This window comes from Hibiscus syriacus, unplaced genomic scaffold, assembly GCF_006381635.1.
Source record: "Hibiscus syriacus cultivar Baekdansim isolate YM2019G1 unplaced genomic scaffold, ASM638163v2 tig00111584_pilon, whole genome shotgun sequence".
Lineage (NCBI taxonomy): Eukaryota > Viridiplantae > Streptophyta > Magnoliopsida > Malvales > Malvaceae > Hibiscus > Hibiscus syriacus.
This window is the reverse complement of record NW_024063127.1, coordinates 1401803-1416077: the sequence shown is the minus strand read 5'-3', so window position 1 is coordinate 1416077 and position 14275 is coordinate 1401803. Positions and strand designations below refer to the sequence as shown.

Here is a 14275-nt window from a genome sequence, read left to right as displayed (position 1 = left end):
ATATATATATATATATAAATATATATAATCTAATTTGTTTACTTAATTCAATTTCATATAACTCTTATAATCTTCTCATATAGCTTCATAAATTTCTATCATACAACCCCTGTGTTATAGTTTTATTTAAACATATGAATCTTTCCCATCTAGCTTATCTTATATGTTCATCTTATAATTTATGTTCAAATCTCCTAGTTAGTGTACTATTCTCACTTCATCCTATAGATCAATATTATCCAGCTTATTTCACTTATCATATAATAATAATAATTCTATTTTACTATGATCACATAGTTTATATCTCATATAATTCATAACCTTTCTTATGTAATCACTTATACTTTCTCACCTAACACATAAAAGAACAGATCAATCCATATAATCAAGCATACATACATGCATATTCAATTCATGCCTTTAATCATGCATTCATGTGTAACACTTCAGGAAATAGACTCATCGCAAGTCTTATTCCCATCGCACATCATATACTATTAAATATGCACTCACCTGGGCCTCGTTGTTTGAATCAATCCTAATCCTTAGTTTGTTCCGGAACAAGCTTTCCTTCTATATCTACATAATAATACATTAATACTTATCAGTATACTGATTGATATATTCGAAACTATCACTCCTTAGTCTCAAAGAAAAGCCAATTTCATCTTTTAATGAAGGTATGCATCGATGCACTACACCATGCATCGATGCATAAATCCTATTCGATGTTTGTATTTAATGGGGATGCATCGATGCACTCCTTATGCATCGATGCATAAATCCTATTCGATGTTTTCTATTTAAATTCATGCATCGATGCACTGCATGTGCATCGATGCACCTTAAACAAATTTCGGGTATTTATCATCGATGCATCGGTGCACAATGAATGTGCATCGATGCACATTGCCCAGAACTAACATTTTAGCACGTAAATCATCAACTCTTCCCTTAAATCTTCTATTCTAAGCCCCTATTTTGACATTAAACTCAATTACCATTACTTGAACCAACTTATATCCATGTAAATCATCTTTAACCTCAAAATCCTATCTTCTTTATGAGATTCAAGAATCATACCAAATTTTCTATATGTTCTAAATCCAATTCTATCACTCCAAATCTCTTAATTTAACCATTGACAAGTCAAATTTAACTTCCAATTTAAGAAATGAACTCTACTTCAAGATTTCACTTTTCTACTTCCTTTCTTTAATTCTTCATCTACTCCTCATCTTATAGTTTTAAAATAATCTAAGCTTTCCTTAAGCTTAGTTATTATCTAAGGATCAATAAGCAACCTTAAATTCATCAAGAATTTGATCCACAAGAAAACTCACCTTTAGCTTGGCTCTCCCACGTATGAAGAAGTAGAAAGGAGAAGAGAACTCTGGATGTTTCTCATTTCCCACGTTTATATTACCTTAAAAAAAATTATAAAAATCTTTCTGGTCAAATGACCATAATACCCTTAATTTCCTTTAATAATTACCAAATAACCTTCAATATATATTCAAATAATCATTGAATTCTTTCATTCTTCTACTTTAGTCACCAAATTCTGAAACTTTACAATTTGGTCACTAACCCGGTATTGCGGATGTTACATTATAGGTATCCCCACACACACCCCAAGCCAATGACTTTACATCACAAAGAAAAGGGTAACAGTTAGACTTTGAAAATCCAGGTTCAAGGGAAATACTGTCATCAGAATATGTTGCTGATCCAGAAGTGCACGAAAATCATCCTTTAAATTAGTACAAGCTAATAAATCTAAATGTTGGGGACTCTCTTCATGACAAATTTCAGAAATATCAGTGTCTACAGATCCCCCTGCAAACCAAAAGGGAAAACTCAACAACTGTAAAAGTAAACCAGAATAGCCATGCAATTGAAATCAAGTGCACAGAAAAAGCAAGTAATTGATTAAAATAAGCCCCAAAATCAAGACCTTCCAACCTAACAAAAATGCAATACAATTTTGGCAGTCCAGAAGCAGATAATAAGAAATATTAACCTGTAGTCAAAGGAAGTAGTAAAGCTTGGCATTTGTATGAAAGCAATAACAGTAATTCCCTTGTTGGAGATATGAAGGCTTCGCGATATTCTGACAAATTGAGTGGCAACTCTGAGGGATCCCATTTATGTAACTGCAGTATAGCAGGGCCCTCACCACTGGAAGAATGGTCCATTCTGTTCATAAGCAGAATCAAAGTGCAGACCATAAATATTATAATCATACCAAAACCTAGGTCTAATTCCTCCAATGCATTTTAACATTGAACATTGCCCTGCGTAACCAACCTAATATGCATTCCAATCTACATGCCTATGCCAATTTAATCAGAAGTGAGGCTCATCTATAAAACAACCATTTCAAAATAATACATGGAATTGTGCAATTCATTTTAATGCACAAATTGCAATAAGTATTCAAGTAATCAAACTGATAAGATAAATCAATCACATTTTTCTCCAGTTCAATGGCTTAGGATTTGGATAAAATCCATTCGGTTGCATCCATAACAATAAAACAAACAAACAAAAAGGCTAGAAACTTTTACCAAATGAACCTAAGTTAACTATCAATTTATTAGCAAGTTAACAGCGTTTACTGTAGCATTTAAAAAATCACTCCATTTCTTCCATTTACACTCGTTCAATTTTTTCAGCCACCAAACCGAAGTTAACCAATATCATCCCCGCGTATTAACTTAGAAAGTGGGAGAATTATCTAAATAAATTCAGAAAGAAAATGAATCGAGCATCAATTACACGATTAAAATAAGATAAACGATAAAATACCAAAATTTACAACAACAAAAAAGTAAAGAGGAAAAGGACGACAAGTTGAATTCTAGACTGAACCTGGAGAAGTTAAAACAGATAAGTTCAATTGATTAACGACATCACCATAAATCGCAAGAACCTCTGAGCTTTTTCTCAGTAAACAAGATTGTTATTTTTCTTTAGTTGCTTGTTTTCCTCTCCTTATTTCAGGAGGATTTGAGAGAAATTTTTTTTTGTTTATTATTTATTTTCGATCGAAGACGACCGGTATGTCGAGGAATGAGGATTCCAGGAAAAAAAGAGCCAAGGGAATAGTGGAGGGCTTTCTGGTAATTCCGGTCTTCTCTTTTGCTTTCCTATTATTATAACCAAAATTTAAAATCAATACATACATAAAAAAATACAACAGCATAAATTATAAATGGAACGTATTAAGTGATCTTAATGATAAATTGAATCAAAATTTATCAAGTAAGAAATTGAAAATATTAAAATTAAAATATATTTATATTTATTTCCTTAATTGAATTGGTATCATGAATTAATTGATGTCAAGTAGGGTTGCACATAATTCGGATTTCAATCCGATCCGGATCGGTTTTTATCCGATCCGGTTTTTTCCCATAGAAAAAAAACCGGTTTATAAAATAACCGGTTCGGTTTCTAACCGGTTTGGAGGGTCGGATATCCTAACCGGTGTAACCGGTTTCGGTTTTAAAAAAAACCGGTTTTTTTAAAAAACCGGTTATAAAAAAACCGATTTTAATATTCCAGATTGCTCATAGGGAACCGATTCCCCCCCAAGGGGGTACCGATTCCTCACTGAATGGTTTGGCGAGATTTCCAGAATGCTCGGAGGGAACCGATTCCCCCATAGGGGTACCGATTCCCCCTATTCAACGGTCGAAATATTTGAATTTTACACTTAGGGAACCGATTCCCTATGAGAGGGTACCGATTCCCTCACGCTCTAAGCATTTTTATTAAATGTTTTCACACTTAAACGGCTATATTATCTTCATTAATTATCACTAACGTTCAGAAGTGATTCAAGGTGTATTTAAGCAAGCTTAGAAGTCATTGATCAAAGACAAGAAACATCAAGCAACTAGAATCAAGAGAGAATCAAAGAGAAATCATCAAACCTCAAGTTCGATAAATTCAAATACTTAATTGAAATACTTAATTAACTCAACATAATTGAAATACTTAAATACTTAAATACTTAAATACATCTCACATAAATCGTAGTGATCCCAAATATCTTTGTTTCGAGTGTGTTCGATCACTCTCACGACTTCAAGGTTTCCCCCGACGGAAGATTCAGCAGTGTTACTCATGATGAATAAAAAATTACAAAACTAAGATTTGAGAGATGTTTAAGTGTTGTGTAATAAGATTTGAGAAAGTTGTAATCAACCAAATACATCCTCAACCTATTTATACATGTTTAGGATGGTAAAATAGTAATTTTTTAAAGAAAAAAACGGTCAAAAACGGTCACAAACGGCTATATTAACGGCTAGTTTTTTAAACCCAGACTGGTTTTTTTTTTCGGATAAAAACCGGTTTTTTAACCGGTTTTTTATCCGGTTAAAAAACCGGTCTGGGTTTTTTTCTCCAAACCGGTTAAAATAACCGGTTTAAAAAAATCCGATCCGGTTAAAAAAAACCGGTTTTTCCCAAAACCGGTTTCGGATATTTTTTTCGGATATTCGGATATTCGGATTTTTTGTGCACCTCTAATGTCAAGTGTCAACTCAGTTAAAAATTATTAAAATATATTTTTATTTTGTGCTAATTAAGTTATTATAATGTTTTTTTAATACAACAAACTGGTTCGAATTTCAAACGAATTTGAATCTAAATGTTAAAAAATATATAAATATATGATCCTTTTCCATTTCAAAATGCATCATTCCTCTGTACCCTAAAACAAAAATGTAAAGATATCACAGGTTCTCAGAATTTCACACTGAAAAATTAATATTGGGCGAACTTCGGTAGCTTTGGGACCAACATGAATAAGCAACATTAATAACAATTTGCAACTTTGATTTATATATATAGCTGTAACCGAAGTTTTAGACCTTGTCATTGATCTCGGTGGAATCCAATAAGTCGCGTTTTTGTGATTTGTTGCTCGGAGCTGAATAAATCCGTCGTTCCTTTCCGCCAGGCTTGGACGAGGCGTTACCATACCAGATCATTCCTACAACTGCAATGATCATACCCAGAATTACATGTAGGTTAAGACCTTCTTTCCCGAATAAAATGAACCCTAGAATCAGGACAAGAATGGTCTTCATATGGCCAAGCACTTGGAACGATACGGCTGTAAACCTGCCGATGCAGATGAACTGGCTAAGGTTGGTTCCCACTGCAATGGTGCATGACAGGATTGTGAAAAGCTGCAAGCAAAACAGCAGCACATGTCATTTTACTCAATGATATACTTGCAAGCCAGACATGTTAATATTCATATATGAACAAGCAATGCAGATCCAGGTAGGTTAGAAAAGCATAAGACAAATAATCAAAATCTTTTTCTGTTTAGATCATTGAGCAATCAACAAAGCATGTCAGTCTAATGCCATTGAACATAAAATACATACACAGAAATAGACACGGTTGAAGATGAAAAGTAGGTAAGATATTAAATCTTCCAAGCTTCCTGGTTATAACCAGATGCAAGAATGAAAATAACCTTATTTGTGAAAAGACGGGACAATATGCCCTTGAATATGAAAAGCAGGTAAGATGTAAAAAATCTCCCATGTTTTTCTTATTTGTGAAGCCATGTTTTCTTGCATTACGAAAGTTTTATTGGACAGCAGGAAAAGGACATGAGAAAGGGCACTTGAAGATGATAATTCAAAAAGAAAAAGAAGAAGATGAAAAGTAGGTAAGCATTAAATCTCCCATGTTTTCTTATTTGTGAATCCTTGTCATAAAGTGATGCAAGGATGGAAATAACCTCAGTATGAACACAAAGAAATAAAAGGCATTCTCAAATAACAGTTGGGAGTCCTCTTTCTGGGCCTGTAAGGTAGATCCTCCTCCTGCCCTCCTTTTTGAGCCAATTAGGCACAACTGACTACCAAAATAAAATGCCATGGACATGCAATAGCACCCACTTTGACAATATACTAGATTTCTTAATTTCCTATTCAATAAGCTATTGTAATGACAAACAAGGCCTTCTAGCATTTTGCGAGCACGAAAAGGCTGCAGATAATGATTGAATCTCATTATAGATGAAAATCTATCCATAAATATACCAGTATAACTTAATTTAAAAGCATAAATATAACGTGTTAAAAAATTGAAATAGCTGCAGTGAGCCAATGACTTCATCAGAATTCATGCCAATAAAAAGGAGCAGTAACATTACTCCCTAGATTCTAGTCAACTCTGATAAGAACCTTACCACTGATGTCACAGTGTAGTCATAGGCATAAACCTTTTTCTCGGTTAACCAGTAATCTACAAAAGGACCAGTTAAAAGCAGACTTGCAGCTTGTAATGGAGCGGTATGTCCCAATAAGTCAAAAGATCCTAAAGAATGCTTGCGTTGAAGAAAATGTACATACTGCAAAATTAAAAGAAATAAATGAATGAGGAGGAAAGCCCAAAATATCAACCATGAACAAGAGTAGGTGTCTCATTTATGGAATAGATCAAGCCATGAAAAATTCATTCTGAACATCAATTCAAACAGAAAACTTTTTGACATTACTATTCAAAATTTTCTTCTAATATATTGCATCATACGTAAAATCAGAGTCATGAAGATTTACTTACATACTGCTGGAGGGCTGTGCTCCAGATTGCGATCACAGCAGAAAAAAAGCCCTTGAAATTGACACTCACATCTGTAACAGTACAGACAGCAACTCCAAGGAGAACTAGTACTATGCTAAGCTTTGTATCCCTTGAGTACCGGAACTTGTCAAAAATAACCTCCAGAAAGCAAGATACTGGAATCATGCTCAGCTTTGCTATCTGAGAATAACTTTTAACAAAACAATTAATAACTTCCAAAAGTTTTAAACATAGAAGATAATAATAACCAAAGTAACTAAAACTGACCTGATAAAAGCCCACAGAGTTCCACATCAAACTCACATTCATTCCAACAATGGAAAAATTTGAAAACATGACAAACTTGAGAAGTTCGGGTAATGGTAGATAAGAGTCCTGAATATAACCCAGCCATCTAAGAAGAAGAGTCAACAATGTTGTTGTGGCAAAATGCAAACCTGTTAATGTTGTAGCTGCAGCACAGTAATTAATGGGATAAAAAATCAGGCCAATTTTGTTAGAATTTTCTGAACATATTCAAAACAAGCTATATTTTTCATATGTATGATACTATGATACTTCTTGGTATTTAAGAAATTTGCACTAGTTCTCTCTCATCCCACAAATCTCGTCCTGACCTCCATCCTAGAATTTGAACTGGTGATCTCCAAGATGGAGGCTAAAATTCTAGCTGGATTTTCCCATTGGAGACTTTTCATGTATAAGCTGAAGAAAGAAAACAATGCTAATGAAAGATAGCTTCTATCTTTATCCAACCATAAAAGAGTTCTGTTCACTTCTCAACCTTCATTTATTAATAAAAAGCTCTCCCATTTGAAAGCTGTTATACCTCCACAAACAGGTAATGCCAAATTCTATTCTGGAACCTTCCAGTCAATTCTTCTAAGTGCATAACTGTTGTATTCAACAAAAATGCTAACGCATGAGACAAAAAATTACCAGATAGACGTATTTGCATTATCAAATGCCACTGCAAAACATCATCAAATAACTACAATCAACTAGATAAGGCCAGAGGTTCTTAAGCAACACCATGCATTAAACTTTTCTTTAAAGGATTCTCTAAACAAAACTAAGAGTTACTACGTGCTACTTATCCGTTCAAAGTTCACTTATATGTTCTCGTCCGTGAGAATTACTAAGCCGTTTTGAAAATTTAGGGCCTGCTTAGATTTGTAAAGTATTTTCCATTTGTCATCTCCACTTTTACCCTAAGCATAATCAATGAAAAAATGACGCCAACTAAATCTCTTGAACCCTTGTTTCCCAGGTTTCTGGAAAACTGACCGAAAGTTTTAAGTAACTGTCCAACTTATTTATAGAGGCAAGATGAACATGAAGTGATTAATCTAATAATATGTATTGCAATCACAGCATATTGAAGTTTTCAGGTAAAATGTTTATTAAGAGCATACCAAAACAGAAGCCATACGTAGCCATCAAGGCTTTATTGACCATGATTATTCCCACAGATGTAACAATATTGAAAGCCCATGAGGCCACATCTAGAGAAGCCTTGCTATCAGCCTTGCTCACTGATGACATTTTACACTACAGTTTCCAACTTAGCAAGCAGAGCCTGTTTCTCAATTTTCACGCGAGCAAAAATTAAGTCCAGGTATCAAAAAAACAGTAGTTGTATTGTACCTGTATTGATAAAAAGCAAAAGTTAAAGAAAGTACAAGCAAGCATGTTTCTTGTAAAAGAAATTGATAAATAAAATGAAACTGAAAATAACCACGTAAGTTTTATTGATAAGTGCTTTATCATACAAAACAACCATGATCCTATTTTTCCATCGCTCTCTTTCTAGGCTATTTTCATAAACATTCTGTTTACTACTTATCCCATTAAAACCTAAATAACAAACAATGAGCGAACTAGGACATACTCATTGTTTTTCCCCAGTGATGAAACAACCATTGTGTTTATTTGGCTACTCGAGATTTGCTCAATTTTATTTTAAAAATCACAATTAAGCACGGATCTAAAATTGAAACCTTTACCTACATAAATTTGACCTGCTTCCGAAGATCTAAACGAGAAAAAAATGACATTGAAAACTTTTGATCTTACAAACTTTCAGTTCAAAGAAAAAAAATGATCGAATTCAAAATTTAAACATTTACTGAAGTTCACATTACAGATCATATGAAATTGGAGAAATAATTTACTATTTCTCGGTAAGCAGATTTAACATTTTTTTAATTACGATTCATTCTTCAAACATACAAAATCAGAAGAAATTTCAGTCCAAAACAGCAAATAAAAGAGAAAAGAACAATAAAAAAAATACCAAGTACATCAAAGCAAATACAAAATTAAAACTTAAGTCGTAAAACAAACTTCGAAAATAACTGTAACTAACCTGAGAAGAAGAAGAGGGAGGAGGTGAGAGTCCAATGAGGTTCTCTCGGGATTTGCCCTGTATATAGGGTTTTCTTTATATATGAAATTATGAATGAAAGAGAAAGCGGAACTTTTTTTGTTTTTATTTTATTTTCTGTTGCAGTGATTGCTTGATTTCAAATGATTTTCCTCTCCTTGCCTAGCCATTAAAGGACATGGTGAGGGAGAGAGATTAGACTAAAAACAAAACTTAATTAATAAATGGCAATACTTTAAAGAAATTAAGCTTTGATCGTGGAACGTGTAATCTTGTGAATGGTGGAACAATAAAGTATGGATTAATATATTTTTATTGTTTTCGACAATAATGTTTAGGGTAAATAACTTATTTAGTCACTTAACGTTTATGTTTTGGTCATTGGAAAAAAATCTTTTTTGATAATTTCATAATTAAAAGAATTGTTGTTATTTTTAGATGTCATCACTTCAAGTACCAGTAATTGCAGTAGGGTGATTGAGCGTTCATTGTCAAACGGTTGAGAGTATTTAGAACAGATACTGTCATAACCATTTTTTTTGAAAAACAATTAAGTTTAAAAAACAATTATGACTTTATTTGAAAACTTTACGATTTTGAATTAGTTTGAACTAAATTGAATAGGAGTCGACATCGACCTTTGGGTTAGGTAAGTCGAATACCTAAAAAATTTCTTTTAAAACAATTTTAAGGAAAAATCATTTTTAAGACAAAAATTGGTTTGTGTTTACCAAAAATCCGATTTAATAGATCCGGGAGTCGATTACGTATAGGGAAGGATTAGGACTCCCACTATGCCCACAGTTGGTACTTAGTTGTTTACATATTATCGTAAATGGTGGAAATTGTGATTTCGTATCGATATTTAAAGTATGATCCATTTATTGGACAATGAGTAATTTATTCCGAATTAAATATCAGAGAAAATTCTTTAACTTGAAAAGAAATCTCGAGATTTACAATCCTCCATCGGGAAAATTATCTCACCTATTTCTTATTTGTAAAAGAATATTCTCTATTTTTTAAAAAATATTAAATTATTTAGGAAAAAATAACATCGGAATTTGCATGATCATTATTTTAAAAAAATCGATTTAATTCAAGTTCATCATTCGTTTGAATATCGTATTAGATCACACTGCTTCGATCAAGCGGTACTTTCTACGCCCATTCTACAAATAAATGTTCTTGAAAAACATTCGAGTGATAACAAATAGAGGAGTATAAATTAATAACTAAAAATAAATATATATTTAAATATGTAAAGGAACCATAATAAAAAGTATAAATTGAAATATATAAATAAATATGTGCTTAATAAAATACATAGAATAAAAAAATTCATACAAATAAGGCTTACAACAATGGTTTTAATTTTTATATATATACATACATGAAATTATAACTGGTAATAAAAACAAAGTTACAAATTTGGACTAAAATGTATATATAGAAACATGATAAACTAAAATATGAATAAAAGAATTAGATCATATCTAGTAAATAAGGATTAAATAGCAAGGACAACAACATAGCTTAATCAATAATAATAATAATAATATATCTTGTTTTTGTTCTAAATTAGTCATCCACAATTAAACAATAAATATAAAGTGACTCGATGGTTTGGGTTTTTCAAATCTTTTATATAAAGGTTTTGTCCTTCTTCTGTTTATTTCAACATTAATTATAATTTATCACATTGTATTATTATATAATATACAACTTTTAATGGTATTTACTAGTTTTACTAGAGAAAGAATGTGATTGAAAAATACCAATAGTTTGAGATGAAATTAAAGTTTTAAAAAAAATAAGAACTAATTTAGAAATTAAGCATAATTTAAGGGCGTTTAGTGTAATTACCTTTTTAAAAATCAAAACTATCTATTTTTAATTGTATTTAACTACTTAAAACATGTAAGAGTTTTAAGTTTTAACGTGTTATAATCAAACCTAATTGTATTTATATTTATGATTGTTGATGCAGTTGGATTCAACAAATTACATTTACAGCACATCGTTGATAGATAAATCATTAAACGATATCTAACATAAAAATTATAAATTTAAAATAAATATATTTATAAAATTATTTATCCTAAAAACAAGTACAAACAAATAAAAAAGAATTTGACAATAAATTACGGCTCTACTAGTCTCTTTCATTTCTATTTTTCAAAAAGAATTAGATTAAACATTACATCTTAATTAATTTATAGAATTATTTTCCAAAAGAACTTGCAAATCATTGTCAAATAGAAATGACACTACAACGAAACGAGATTTGTCTATTTCGGCTCCACTTTTACAGTAAAAAATTTGCACTTTTCCACGTGTTTCACCTAAAATTCTTTAATGATTTTTAAATTTAATATTGTAAAAATATTTTAAAAATATGTTATTCAATCATTCAGATTTCATTTCAGGTTTATCATCGATATTATTTACTTCCAATTTTTATAATGTTTTTGAACCTAATATTCACAACAACAAAAACAAATTTACAAGATAACAATTTATAAAGCTTACAAGTTAAGAATGTTTGTGCTGTAAAATAAGTTTTCAACTTCTTTTTCCTCCTTATGGTTTGTATTAGTGTGCGTTGTTTATTCATACCTTCGAGAGGAGCATGCTACTGGACAATGCCATCTATGCTAATATCGCTTGCACTTATAACTTTGCGGGAAGACAAGCCCGAATCAAAGGGCCCCAAAGATTCTGTCTGCATCCACATTACATAGAAAGAAAAATGATAATAAATACAAATAACAAAAAGTATTAAAATAAATGACAGCATTCTATGTTATTTGTACATGGCTGTGAGTGTTGTATTACGATTTACAAGTATTTGTTGAACACATTTTAAATTTCCTTAAAAAATTTATGTATTTAGAAGATCGTGTCCAAATATATATACTTAACACACATTTATATAGAATATGAATATCTAAAAAAAAGGAGAGAATTTAGACAAAGAAATGAACGAAGTACCCAGTTGATGCCTGAGAGCCCCAGACTGCTTTCATCCTTATATGCTCGTGAACAAAGTATCAAGTCTGTGTCTGATTGTTGATTATTGGCCTGTGAAAATAATGACATAATAACTAAATTTATAAGTTTATATCCTAATTAACAAAATACAAGTGCTTCAAAAGGAAAATATATATATATATCAAATAGTTGATATGAAATTGCCACCCCGCAGATGATCTTAAAGGCCAATTAATACACTTTATGATTGTTTAAACATAAAAAAAAAAGCATGATGGTGGAGATGACAATATTTTCCATCAAAATTGTCTTATGTTTGAAATCGCATACCACAAAAATAACAAAACGCTGAATTGCTCAATGTGACTGAATACTAAAAGTGATTTGTCGGAATATATTTTGTAGCAGTCAAGTTTTGTCTACCAAAAACGATAGAAAACTTCATTTACTAGACTTAATAGTTTTAAACAACAAAATAGAAAGAAGAAGCTTGATAGCTATTATACTGGAAAATATGTTATGTAAAACAGTTATGGAACTGTGATAATGAAAGCTGGAAATTATAATAAAAATTTAGCATACCTCTTTTGGATTGGGATGTTTGAATGACTTAGAATCAGTGTCCTGACTGCTGGAATGAGAATAAGCATTTCCACCAGATTCTATAGCATTTTTGTCTAAGGAAGAAATTTTTTGAAATGCAAATGCATGGCACGTATCATCAGCATCTAAAATTGAATGCGAGTCCTGAACTGGCTGCCCTGGATTTTTAAAGGGATTCATTTGACCAGCAAGGAAAGCATCAAAGGAATCAGAGATTAGTTGAGATGGTTGCAGGCCTGAAGAGATCCCAATTGATTTTGGACCACAATTACCAAACCTTCCCTGCAATGATGCTTCTGATAGCAGGCCTCCTATGCTAATGTTAGTTAGACTGTCTTCCCATATTGCCAATGATTGCCCCATGCTGCTATCCATTGCCGCTTCATTTTCCTAAAAGATAGAGGAAGAAAAATGGAAAAAGAAGTTTCAGAATGGTAAATTATTTTACATGAAACTTCTTGCAACCCAGCACTCTTTTGGAGTTTTTAGTTTTGTGCCAACAATCAAATAACTTACATAATGTGATCCCAAAGCCTTATCTCATAAGCCAGTAAAATTGTTATCATCAAAACAAAAGTGTAAATATAAAAGGCAATATTCAAAGAGCCATCTAATCGCCATGCCTATGCCTTTTTGTAACTTGTAACCACATTAAATGCTTGACTGAGGTTACATGTTTGATTCAGGTTAATGGCAATGCAGTTTTATAAAATTATAAGATAGAAAAAGGCATTATTCTCTAGGTGAGCTGATAAGTAGAAAAATGGCCATAGACACTACCATTGAACCAACTCCGTTAGACATCTTCTCAGTAACTGCTACATTTGTTTCTCCACTTGTAATGGTTGGTTTTCCAGACTCTTCACTAGTTACCTCAGCTTTTTCACCCTTTCCATAATTATTCTGCATGCAAGTGTTACAACTTTTCTGTGCATCTACAAGTTCTGAAGAGGCTTTGAACGGAGCTGGTACAAAAGGCTGCCCAAAGGCTTTTGCTTCAAAATCAGACATCCACCCATACCTTTAAAGTAGAAATCAGTTACAATATGTCAATAAACTACTAGGAGACACAATAAATAATGTATAAAATGAGAAAATGGAAAATAAAGATTAAGAAAGGTAATCAGGTATTAGACCTTAAACGAAACACAGATGGGCTTCCAATTGTTGCATAGACATCCCTGGCACTGATACAAATGTCATTTCTCGTCCATCGGTAACTGGTCAGATTTTCTGCTACATATGGGAAAAGCATGGGTTCCCCAACAGCGATGCTTGACCTGCCCCACTTGGTATCAATGTGCTTAAGCACAGAGGATATCTTCTTTCTAGCACTTAAAGTCAGTTCCAAGTATGGATGAAGCCCATCCTAGAGTAAAGAATAGTTACTCAAGCCTACATATATATTATGTAATAGGCTCAAAGTGCTTTTAGGTTTACAATTTTACCTTTTCTAATCCTATACGAGTGCTTTCATCTATTGGAAAGAGCTGCAACTTAATCTTAGTGGAAGGATGAAGTCTTTCTTCTGTATTCAGGTCAAGTGCAGGTGGCGTTGTAATTTCTTCCACAAAACTGGTTGTCATAGTTTTAGACTTCGAAGATACTGCATCAGCCAAACCAGAAGGTGATGCCTGCTTATCCTTTTCTGTTTTTCCTAAATCTAAAGAT

General features: G+C 32.2%; 3 protein-coding genes across 3 annotated transcripts; all 3 read right to left on the bottom strand.

Moving 5' to 3' along the window:
* Window positions 1-1596: 1596 nt before the first annotated feature.
* LOC120165634 lies at window positions 1597-3079 on the bottom strand. The gene is made up of 3 exons (XM_039175111.1): window positions 2875-3079; window positions 2024-2199; window positions 1597-1839 (listed from the first exon to the last, which is right to left on the bottom strand). Exons 2-3 carry the CDS (start codon window positions 2196-2198, stop codon window positions 1649-1651), a joined length of 366 nt encoding a protein of 121 aa, XP_039031042.1. The 5' UTR covers window position 2199; window positions 2875-3079; the 3' UTR covers window positions 1597-1648.
* Window positions 3080-4676: 1597 nt separating this feature from the next.
* LOC120165602 (UDP-rhamnose/UDP-galactose transporter 6-like) lies at window positions 4677-9169 on the bottom strand. The gene is made up of 6 exons (XM_039175081.1): window positions 8990-9169; window positions 8037-8268; window positions 6889-7073; window positions 6601-6801; window positions 6227-6388; window positions 4677-5207 (listed from the first exon to the last, which is right to left on the bottom strand). Exons 2-6 carry the CDS (start codon window positions 8164-8166, stop codon window positions 4881-4883), a joined length of 1005 nt encoding a protein of 334 aa, XP_039031012.1. The 5' UTR covers window positions 8167-8268; window positions 8990-9169; the 3' UTR covers window positions 4677-4880.
* A 2316-nt stretch (window positions 9170-11485) lies between these two features.
* LOC120165597 (TSL-kinase interacting protein 1-like) lies at window positions 11486-14257 on the bottom strand. Its single transcript, XM_039175076.1, has 6 exons — window positions 14053-14257; window positions 13741-13973; window positions 13385-13625; window positions 12584-12994; window positions 12002-12091; window positions 11486-11732 (listed from the first exon to the last, which is right to left on the bottom strand). The coding sequence occupies exons 1-6, from the start codon at window positions 14188-14190 to the stop codon at window positions 11643-11645; spliced, it is 1203 nt and encodes a 400-aa protein (XP_039031007.1). The 5' UTR covers window positions 14191-14257; the 3' UTR covers window positions 11486-11642.
* Window positions 14258-14275: the final 18 nt, after the last annotated feature.